The following is an 11289-nucleotide window of genomic DNA, read 5'->3' as shown; positions in this document are numbered from 1 at the left end:
GAACTGAACTAGAACTGAACTAGAACTGAACTAGAACTGAACTAGAACTGAACTAGAACTGAACTAGAACTGAACTAGAACTGAACTAGAACTGAACTAGAACTGAACTAAAACTGAAGTAATAATGTTTTCTATAGTTCAGACTATATGGTCCAGTCTATGGTCTAACTTGTGCATAGCAATTACATTTATGGCGTAAAAGTCATTGTTTTTAAGAATATGTAAAAACAACCATTTCTCGAAAACATTCAAAAAAGGTTTTTAATTTAGGATTTTCGCATAAACACATCTTAAAGCTCTTCGTTATCATATTGAGAGCATAATCACCTGTTTAATCTAAAATATTTTTCTTTATTTTTATTTTTGTTTTTTATTTTCTCAATTTTAACATAATATACCATACAAATGTACAAAATTGGTTATTACGAGCAAATTTTTTTTTTTCCAAAAACACAGATACCAAACAAATGAATAAAAAAAAAAGAATGAAATGAAAGAATTTAAAACAATTTTTATTGAGTAAGTTTTGTTTTCATATTTTTGACTTAATTTCAGTTTCACACACAACATAACCGACCGGCCGTTCAGTCGACCGTTAAATAAAACAGACAATAATAACATTTTTGTTTGTGGGGCTATTATAGTTGTTATTGTAGCTTTTGTTGTTTAATACCAACTTGAAATCATATTAATAACTCCTTCAGGACACCAATCCATATAATCCATACAAGCATTAGTAACATTTTCGTTGTGTTCCTCACCATCGTTATTGGCCAAATACTGTCTGCCTTGCCATTCAGCACGATAGAGGTTGATGTCGTTTATATGATGATGTAGTGGTGATGTTTCTGGTTGGGATGTTGTGGGCCTATTCAACATATATAATCACAAGTAGAACAATAAGAAAAAATATGTTACCCAAATGAGTAATTATCATACATTTCATTTGTATGTATATTTTTTTTGCTTTTTGGGAAACAAGGATAATTGGAATGTATAGGATATAAGGAATATCAACAAATACGTAATAATACATGAGACAATAAGAATGCCAAGAGTTGGACATAATGGACTTTAAAGGAAACTAAATTAAAACATCAAAAAACATTTCTGTAAAGAAAAATTTTACCAAATATTTTCTAGTTCCTGAACTAGTTAAGTTCTACTAGTTCAGTTCTAGTTCAGTTCTAGTTCAGTTCTAGTTCAGTTCTAGTTCAGTTCTAGTTCAGTTCTAGTTCAGTTCTAGTTCAGTTCTAGTCAGTTCTAGTTCAGTTCTAGTTCAGTTCTAGTTCAGTTCTAGTTCAGTTCTAGTTCAGTTCTAGTTCAGTTCTAGTTCAGTTCTAGTTCAGTTCTAGTTCAGTTCTAGTTCAGTTCTAGTTCAGTTCTAGTTCAGTTCTAGTTCAGTTCTAGTTCAGTTCTAGTTCAGTTCTAGTTCAGTTCTAGTTCAGTTCTAGTTCAGTTCTAGTTCAGTTCTAGTTCAGTTCTAGTTCAGTTCTAGTTCAGTTCTAGTTCAGTTCTAGTTCAGTTCTAGTTCAGTTCTAGTTCAGTTCTAGTTCAGTTCTAGTTCAGTTCTAGTTCAGTTCTAGTTCAGTTCTAGTTCAGTTCTAGTTCAGTTCTAGTTCAGTTCTAGTTCAGTTCTAGTTCAGTTCTAGTTCAGTTCTAGTTCAGTTCTAGTTCAGTTCTAGTTCAGTTCTAGTTCAGTTCTAGTTCAGTTCTAGTTCAGTTCTAGTTCAGTTCTAGTTCAGTTCTAGTTCAGTTCTAGTTCAGTTCTAGTTCAGTTCTAGTTCAGTTCTAGTTCAGTTCTAGTTCAGTTCTAGTTCAGTTCTAGTTCAGTTCTAGTTCAGTTCTAGTTCAGTTCTAGTTCAGTTCTAGTTCAGTTCTAGTTCAGTTCTAGTTCAGTTCTAGTTCAGTTCTAGTTCAGTTCTAGTTCAGTTCTAGTTCAGTTCTAGTTCAGTTCTAGTTCAGTTCTAGTTCAGTTCTAGTTCAGTTCTAGTTCAGTTCTAGTTCAGTTCTAGTTCAGTTCTAGTTCAGTTCTAGTTCAGTTCTAGTTCAGTTCTAGTTCAGTTCTAGTTCAGTTCTAGTTCAGTTCTAGTTCAGTTCTAGTTCAGTTCTAGTTCAGTTCTAGTTCAGTTCTAGTTCAGTTCTAGTTCAGTTCTAGTTCAGTTCTAGTTCAGTTCTAGTTCAGTTCTAGTTCAGTTCTAGTTCAGTTCTAGTTCAGTTCTAGTTCAGTTCTAGTTCAGTTCTAGTTCAGTTCTAGTTCAGTTCTAGTTCAGTTCTAGTTCAGTTCTAGTTCAGTTCTAGTTCAGTTCTAGTTCAGTTCTAGTTCAGTTCTAGTTCAGTTCAGTTCTAGTTCAGTTCAGTTCTAGTTCAGTTCTAGTTCAGTTCTAGTTCAGTTCTAGTTCAGTTCTAGTTCAGTTCTAGTTCAGTTCTAGTTCAGTTCTAGTTCAGTTCTAGTTCAGTTCTAGTTCAGTTCTAGTTCAGTTCTAGTTCAGTTCTAGTTCAGTTCTAGTTCAGTTCTAGTTCAGTTCTAGTTCAGTTCTAGTTCAGTTCTAGTGTTCTAGTTCTAGTCAGTTCTAGTTCAGTTCTAGTTCAGTTCTAGTTCAGTTCTAGTTCAGTTCTAGTTCAGTTCTAGTTCAGTTCTAGTTCAGTTCTAGTTCAGTTCTAGTTCAGTTCTAGTTCAGTTCTAGTTCAGTTCTAGTTCAGTTCTAGTTCAGTTCTAGTTCAGTTCTAGTTCAGTTCTAGTTCAGTTCTAGTTCAGTTCTAGTTCAGTTCTAGTTCAGTTCTAGTTCAGTTCTAGTTCAGTTCTAGTTCAGTTCTAGTTCAGTTCTAGTTCAGTTCTAGTTCAGTTCTAGTTCAGTTCTAGTTCAGTTCTAGTTCAGTTCTAGTTCAGTTCTAGTTCAGTTCTAGTTCAGTTCTAGTTCAGTTCTAGTTCAGTTCTAGTTCAGTTCTAGTTCAGTTCTAGTTCAGTTCTAGTTCAGTTCTAGTTCAGTTCTAGTTCAGTTCTAGTTCAGTTCTAGTTCAGTTCTAGTTCAGTTCTAGTTCAGTTCTAGTTCAGTTCTAGTTCAGTTCTAGTTCAGTTCTAGTTCAGTTCTAGTTCAGTTCTAGTTCAGTTCTAGTTCAGTTCTAGTTCAGTTCTAGTTCAGTTCTAGTTCAGTTCTAGTTCAGTTCTAGTTCAGTTCTAGTTCAGTTCTAGTTCAGTTCTAGTTCAGTTCTAGTTCAGTTCTAGTTCAGTTCTAGTTCAGTTCTAGTTCAGTTCTAGTTCAGTTCTAGTTCAGTTCTAGTTCAGTTCTAGTTCAGTTCTAGTTCAGTTCTAGTTCAGTTCTAGTTCAGTTCTAGTTCAGTTCTAGTTCAGTTCTAGTTCAGTTCTAGTTCAGTTCTAGTTCAGTTCTAGTTCAGTTCTAGTTCAGTTCTAGTTCAGTTCTAGTTCAGTTCTAGTTCAGTTCTAGTTCAGTTCTAGTTCAGTTCTAGTTCAGTTCTAGTTCAGTTCTAGTTCAGTTCTAGTTCAGTTCTAGTTCAGTTCTAGTTCAGTTCTAGTTCAGTTCTAGTTCAGTTCTAGTTCAGTTCTAGTTCAGTTCTAGTTCAGTTCTAGTTCAGTTCTAGTTCAGTTCTAGTTCAGTTCTAGTTCAGTTCTAGTTCAGTTCTAGTTCAGTTCTAGTTCAGTTCTAGTTCAGTTCTAGTTCAGTTCTAGTTCAGTTCTAGTTCAGTTCTAGTTCAGTTCTAGTTCAGTTCTAGTTCAGTTCTAGTTCAGTTCTAGTTCAGTTCTAGTTCAGTTCTAGTTCAGTTCTAGTTCAGTTCTAGTTCAGTTCTAGTTCAGTTCTAGTTCAGTTCTAGTTCAGTTTAGTTCAGTTCTAGTTCAGTTCTAGTTCAGTTCTAGTTCAGTTCTAGTTCAGTTCTAGTTCAGTTCTAGTTCAGTTCTAGTTTAGTTCTAGTTCAGTTCTAGTTCAGTTCTAGTTCAGTTCTAGTTCAGTTCTAGTTCAGTTCCCGTTCAGTTCCCGTTCAGTTCTAGTTCAGTTCCCGTTCAGTTCTAGTTCAGTTCCAGTTCTAGTTCATTTCTAGTTCTGTTCTAGTTCCTAAACTTATATTACTTGCTATAGGGTCCTTACGAAATACTCTTTATGATAATCAAGCACATATTTCTTTTATCTTTAAAGCACTTTTAAAAATTTCGTTAAGAACGCAAACTTTACATTCCCAATCTTGTCTTATCGCTGCCACAATTGACTTTTATAAGAACCAAACAAAAATTATAAATTCGAATTAAAACAAGCACCAAAGGAAAAGTGAAAAGAAAAAAAAATAAAAATAAATTTCTGATAATTACATGAATAAAATCTTGAAAATGCTGCCCAAGACACCATTGTTTTCATGGAGGCTAGAGCCGAAACTTCACAAATTGTTCTCAGCAGACAGGCAGTGCCATTCATTTGAAAGTGGTCCAAATAACCCGTAACGAGCGGTAGATAGAATGAGCGACGACGATCATAATGAGGCAAGAAATCAGAACGTTTTTTTGCGATTATTAATAGGGGTCACATCATTGCCAATGCCCACAAATTCTTCATCAATGTTCCACTAAATATGAAAAGAGCACAATGAAATCTAAATTATAAAATGTATTTAAGTAAAAAAACTTACTCTATCAATCCATTCATTATAGGAGTCATTGGAGGGTAGACCATAATTAGATTCAAAATTAAAAGCCATATAAACATTACGATTAGGTAAATCCAAAGGCATGGCCACGGCTGCTAAGTACTAGCAAAATATTAATAATTTAATAATTTTTTTCAAAAACTAACATGATTTCATTAACTTACCCCAAACGATCCACCTCTTGGAAATAACACACAATTTATTCCATTCACCCTGACCAAGATAATTGTGGTCAGTAATTTTAGTATTGTTATGTGGGTCATTTGTACTTTATCTGTTTGTAGCAACAACATTTTGTATGTGTGTCTCTGACAGTTGTTAGTTTGCAACTGTTTGCTAAATTTATTATAGTCGAAGTTATGGTAAATTTTAAAAGAAAGTTGCAGTATGTGGTAATGTATAATTAATGCAGAATGAGAAGTGTTGAAGAAAATGAACAGGTGTTGCACTTCTTAAGATGAACTAGAGCGAACTAGAACATTACTAGAACATAATTAGAACAGAACTAGAACAACTAGAACATAATTGATAGAACAGAACTAAACTAGAACAGAACTAGAACAGAACTAGAACGAACTAGAACAGAACTAGAACAGAACTAGAACAGAACTAGAACAGAACTAGAACATAACATAACTAGAACAGAACTAGAACAAACTAGAACAGAATTAGAACAGAACTAGAACAGAACTAGAACAGAACTAGAACTAGACTAAACAGAACTAGAACAGAACTAGAACAGAACTAGAACAGAACTAGAACAGAACTAGAACAGAACTAGAACATAACTAGAACGAACTAGAACAGAACTAGAACAGAACGAACAGAACTAGAACAGAACTAGAACAGAACTAGAACAGAACTAGAACAGAACTAGAACAAACTAGAACAGAACAGAAACTAGAGAACTAGAACTAGAACAGAACAAACTAGAACAGAACTAGAACAGAACTAGAACAGAACTAGAAGAACTAGAACAGAACTAGAACAGAACTAGAACAGAACTAGAACAGAACTAGAACAGAACTAGAACAGAACTAGAACAGAACTAGAACAGAACTAGAACAGAACTAGAACAGAACTAGAACAGAACTAGAACAAACTAGAACAGAACTAGAACAGAACTAGAACAGAACTAGAACAGAACTAGAACAGAACTAGAACAGAACTAGAACAGAACTAAAGAACTAGAACAGAACTAGAACAGAACTAGAACAGAATAGAACAGAACTAGAACAGAACTAGAACAGAACTGGAACAGAACTAGACAGAACTAGAACAGAACTAGAACAGAACTAGAACAGAACTAGAACAGAACTAGAACAGAACTAGAACAGAACTAGAACAGAACTAGAACAAACTAGCAAACTAGAACAGAACTAGAACAGAACTAGAACGAACTAGAACAGAACTAAACAGAACTAGAACAGACACTAGAACAGAAACTAGAACAGAAACTAGAACAGAAACTAGAACAGAATAGAACAGAACTAGAACAGAATTAGAACAGAACTAGAAACAGAACTAGAACAGAACTGGAACAGAACTAGGACAGAACTAGAACAGAACTAGAACAGAACTATAACAGAACTAGAACAGAACTAGAACAGAACTAGAACAGAACTAGAACAGAAACTAGAACAGAAACTAGAACAGAAACTAGAACAGAACAGAAACCAGAACTAGAACAGAACTAGAACAGAACTAAAACAGAACTAAAACAGAACTAGAACAGAAACTAGAACAGAACTAGAACAGAACTAGAACAGAACTAGAACAGACTAGAACAGAACTCGAACAGAACTAGAAACAGAACTAAACAGAAACAGAACTAGAACAGAACTAGAACAGAACTAGAACAGAACTAGAACAGAACTAGAACAGAACTAGAACAGAACTAGAACAGAACTAGAAGAGCAGAACTAGAACAGAACTAGAACAGAACTAGAACAGAACTAGAACAGAACTAGAACAGAACTAGAACAGAACTAGAACAGAACTAGAACAGAACTAGAACAGAACTAGACAGAACTAGAACAGAACTAGAACAGAACTAGAACAGAACTAGAACAGAACTAGAACAGAACTAGAACAGAACTAGAACAGAACTAGAACAGAACTAGAACAGAACTAGAACAGAACTAGAACAGAACTAGAACAGAACTAGAAACAGAACTAGAACAACTAGAACAGAACTAGAACTAGAACAGAACTAGAACAGAACTAGAACAGAACTAGAACAGAACTAGAACAGAACTAGAACAGAACTAGAACCAGAACTAGAACAGAACTAGAACAGAACTAGAACAGAACTAGAACAGAACTAGAACAGAACTAGAACAGAACTAGAACAGAACTAGAACAGAACTAGAACAGAACTAGAACAGAACTAGAACAGAACTAGAACAGAACTAGAACAGAACTAGAACAGAACTAGAACCAGAACTAGAACTAGAACAGAACTAAAACAGAACTAGAACAGAACTAAACAGAACTAGAACAGAACTAGAACAGAACTAGAACAGAACTAGAACAGAACTAGAACAGAACTAGAACAGAACAGAATAGAACTAGAACAGAACTAGAACAGAACTAGAACAGAGCTAGAACAGAACTAGAACAGAACTAGAACAGAACTAGAACAGAACTAGAACAGAACTAGAAAACTAGAACAGAACTAGAACAGAACTAGAACAGAACTAGAACAGAACTAGAACAGAACTAGAACAGAACTAGAACAGAACTAGAACAGAAGTAGAACAGAACTAGAACAGAACTAGAACAGAACTAGAACAGAACTAGAACTGAACTAGAACAGAACTAGAACAGAACTAGAACGAACTAGAACAGAACTAGAACAGAACTAGAACAGAACTAGAACAGAACTAGAACAGAACTAGAACAGAACTAGAACAGAACTAGAACAGAACTAGAACAGAACTAGACAGAACTAGAACAGAACTAGAACTGAACTAGAACTGAACTAGAACACAACTAGAACTGAGCTTTCACCTTATCTATGCACCACCTTGTACAGAATGTTAGAAATCTTTAAAATCTCTTGGAGAAGATACTTTTCATAAACTCAAAGCATTTTAGTCTTAGAATATGTTTGACGTTTGATGTGAGATGTCGTGCCAGTTAAAGGTCTAATCAAAAGTGCTAATTACAAAAACGGGTTTAAAAACTCTTTACTTTTACTGAATAGTACAAGATTAAACTGCATGAGGAAGTATAGTTTATTATTGTCTTAACTTTTTTTAAATAGTAAAAACTAATGAAAATCTTTGGTTATTAAGAAACCAAAATAAAACAATACATTTAGTCTGTGCTGAAACGTAACGAAAGATTTCACAAATTTTCACATCTTGGTGAGATTTTTTTTGATGAAATAACGTAAAGAATTTATTTTATTAACAAGAATTTTAATACCGTTCTTTAAAAGATTTTGGAAAATATGAGTAAATTTGGTTTTTATATTGTGAGTGGAATTTTTATTTTATTGCTACCGGTGGAAGCTGTAATAGTGCCATTATTGGTCTTCCCACGGACAGCGCCCACCAGAATACAGGTGAATTAAATAGGAAGAAAATTTTTAGAAAGTTTGAAAAACTCAACAATTTAAATTCTGAAAATTTTAAATCTAGTTTAAAAAATTTAATTTTTTTATTGTTTTTAGTGGATTTCCGGCATAGGTATACCTTTGGACAACTTAAAATATGAAGCCATGACAACGGGTTATGTCCTCAAGGCAGAATATTTTCTACCCGAAAATGTTACCCAATTAAAAATTCGAACTGTAATGCCATTTCAAAAACGTAGTATCAGAAAACCCATAAAATTGGACAAGTTTTTATCCACACCGAAAGAAGCGCCCCTACAAAATAAGGAAGAGTTTTTAAGAATTAATAAAAAAGTTGTACTTAGTAGTTATCGGTGGACTATATATAAAGGGTTAGAGGGATTGGCACAACGGTAAGGATTGTTTTAAATACATTAGAATTTAATATTAACTTTATAATTACCTTTCAATTACAGCATGGGCCTTTCTGGACGCGATTGCGTTTTGAAAAGTATTTGTGAGGCTGCCGAGACAAACTTCCATTATTATAATGGTTTGGTAGCAGAGTTACTGCATATTTTATTAACGTAAGTACTATTTCAGTTACACCCTGCTATATTAGTTACTAAAGTTCTGTATTGTTATTAAGGCCTTCCTCATCTGCCGACAAATTATCAACTCATTCGGATAATGAATATTATCATGCAGAACATTTGGGTCGTTCGGGAGCAAATTGTCATAGAGTTTTTAAGTCTTGTTCTCGCTCTCTTTTAGAACATTTTACAGATATACATCATTTATCGGAAGGTGTTAGGAGTATATTGGGTTAGATTTTTAATTATCTTATGAAATTGTTGTTGTTTATTGAATAAAAATAGAATTTTGACTGATTAGTAATAAAGATAAAGGAACTTTTTAAATATTTCTTTTAACGAGAGTGGACTCTAGGCGGAACTAATATCTGTACTAAAAATAGTAACAGAGTCCTAGCTACAGAGGGAGCTAGGTTATGTAATACTATAATCTGAAATAGTTTGGACCCTAGTCCTGACTTAACAATTGTATATAGTCTCCACTATAGGCAAGACTATTGCCTGGACTATAGACAAGACTATACTCTAGACTATAGACAAGACTATAGTCTGGACTATAGACAAGACTATAATCTGGACTATAGACAGGACTATAGTCTGGATTATAGACAAGACTATAGTCTGGACTACAGACAAGACTATAGTCTGGACTAGAGACAAGACTATAGTCTAGACTAGAGACAAGACTATAGTCTGGACTATAGACAAGACTATAGCCTAGACTATAGACAATACTATAGTCTGGACTATAGACAATACTATAGTCTGTACTATAGACAAGATTATAGTCTGGACTATAGACAAGACTATAGTCAGGGCTATAGACAAGATTATAGACAAGACTATAGTCTGGACTATAGATAAGACTATAGTCTGAACTATAGATAAAACTATAGTCTGGACTATAGGCAAAACTATAGTGTTGACTATAGACAATACTATAGACAGAAGTATAGTGCAGACTATAGACAGAACAATAGTCTAGACTATAGACAGAACAATAGACAAAATTATAGTCTGGACTATAGACAAAACTATAGTCTGGACTATAGACAAAACTATAGTATGGACTATAGACAAAACTATTGTCTGGACTATCGACAAGACTATAGTCTGGACTATAGACAAGACTATAGTCTAAACTATAGGCAAGGCTTTAGCGTGGACTATAGCCAATACTACAGTCTGGACTACTGGCAAGACTATATTTTGGACTATAGAAAAAACTATAGTCTGGACTATAGACAACACTATAGTCTGGACTAGAGACAATACTATAGTCTGGACTGTAGACAAAGCTATAGTCTGGACTATAGAAAAAGCTATAGTCTGGATTATGGACAAGACTATAGTCTGGACTATAGACAAGACTATAGTCTGGATTATAGACAAGGCTATAGTCTGGACTATAGACAAAACTATAGTCTGGACAATAGACAAAACTATAGTCTGGACTATAGACAAAACTATAGTCTGTTCTATAGACAATACTATAGACAGAACTATAGCCTAGACTATAGACAGAACTATAGCCTAGACTATAGACAGAACTATAGCCTAGACTATAGACAGAACTATAGTCTAGACTATAGACAGAACTATAGTCTGGACTATAGACAGAATTATAGTCTGGACTATAGACAGAACTATAGTCTGGACTATAGACAAAACTATAGTCTGGACTATAGACAAAACTATAATCTTGACTATAGGCAGAACTATAGTTTGGACTATAGACAAGACTATATTCTGGACTATAGACAAGACCATAGTCTGGACTATAGACAAGACTATAGTCTGGACTAGAGACAAGACTATAGTCTGGACTATATACAAAACTATAGTCTGGACTATAGTGTTGTCTATAGACAAAACTATAGTGTGGACTATAGACAATACTATAGAAAGACTATAAACAGAACTATAGTCTAGAGTCTAGACTATAAACAAAACTATAGTCTGGATTATAGACAAACTATAGTCTGGAATACAGACAATACTATAGAAAGAACTATAATCTAGACTATAGACAGAACTATAGTCTAGACTATAGACAGAACTATAGTCTAGACTATAGGCAGAACTATAGTCTAGACTATAGATAAAACTATAGTCTGGACTATAGGCAGAACTATAGTCTAGACTATAGATAAAACTATAGTCTGGACTATAGGCAAAACTATAGTCTGGACTATAGACAAAACTATAGTCTGACTATAGACAAAACTATAGTCTGGACTATAGACAAAACTATAGTCTGGACTATAGACAAAACTATAGTCTGGACTATAGACAAAACTATAGTCTAGACTATAGACAAAACTATAGTCGGTACTATAGGCAGAATTATAGTTTGGACTGTAGACAAGATTATAGACAAGACTATAGTCTGGACTACAGACAAGACTCTAGTCTGGGCTGTAGACAAAACTATGGACAGAACTTTAATCTAGACTATTGACAGAACTATAGTCTAGACTA

The 11289-nt window shown here is 34.0% G+C and overlaps 2 protein-coding genes across 2 annotated transcripts; one reads left to right on the top strand and one right to left on the bottom strand.

Annotated features, from left to right (window-relative positions):
• Positions 1 to 666: 666 nt before the first annotated feature.
• Positions 667 to 4969, bottom strand: LOC119608632. Its single transcript, XM_037963123.1, is given in 6 exon segments — positions 667 to 868; positions 4322 to 4379; positions 4382 to 4509; positions 4511 to 4572; positions 4636 to 4755; positions 4818 to 4969. Coding segments are annotated over 6 exon segments (699 nt in total). The 5' UTR covers positions 4947 to 4969.
• Positions 4970 to 8110: 3141 nt separating this feature from the next.
• On the top strand, positions 8111 to 9045 carry LOC119608631. The gene is made up of 5 exons (XM_037963122.1): positions 8111 to 8114; positions 8172 to 8224; positions 8333 to 8628; positions 8692 to 8802; positions 8865 to 9045. Exons 1-5 carry the CDS (start codon positions 8111 to 8113, stop codon positions 9043 to 9045), a joined length of 645 nt encoding a protein of 214 aa, XP_037819050.1.
• Positions 9046 to 11289: the final 2244 nt, after the last annotated feature.

The sequence above is a fragment of the Lucilia sericata genome, unplaced genomic scaffold (genome assembly GCF_015586225.1).
Source record: "Lucilia sericata isolate MDLA Ls3-8-SP2 unplaced genomic scaffold, ASM1558622v1 Contig000861F_arrow, whole genome shotgun sequence".
Classification (NCBI taxonomy): Eukaryota; Metazoa; Arthropoda; class Insecta; order Diptera; family Calliphoridae; genus Lucilia; species Lucilia sericata.
Note: the sequence above shows the minus strand (reverse complement) of the source record. Positions and strands in the feature narration are given on the sequence as shown.

What these genes read in the sequence shown, in the direction of transcription:
- LOC119608631 (XM_037963122.1), top strand. An exon ending in TTAGAGGGATTGGCACAACG is followed by an intron (nt 8,629 to 8,691) that starts GTAAGGATTGTT and finishes TTTCAATTACAG; the next exon opens with CATGGGCCTTTCTGGACGCG. An exon ending in TTACTGCATATTTTATTAAC is followed by an intron (nt 8,803 to 8,864) that starts GTAAGTACTATT and finishes ATTGTTATTAAG; the next exon opens with GCCTTCCTCATCTGCCGACA.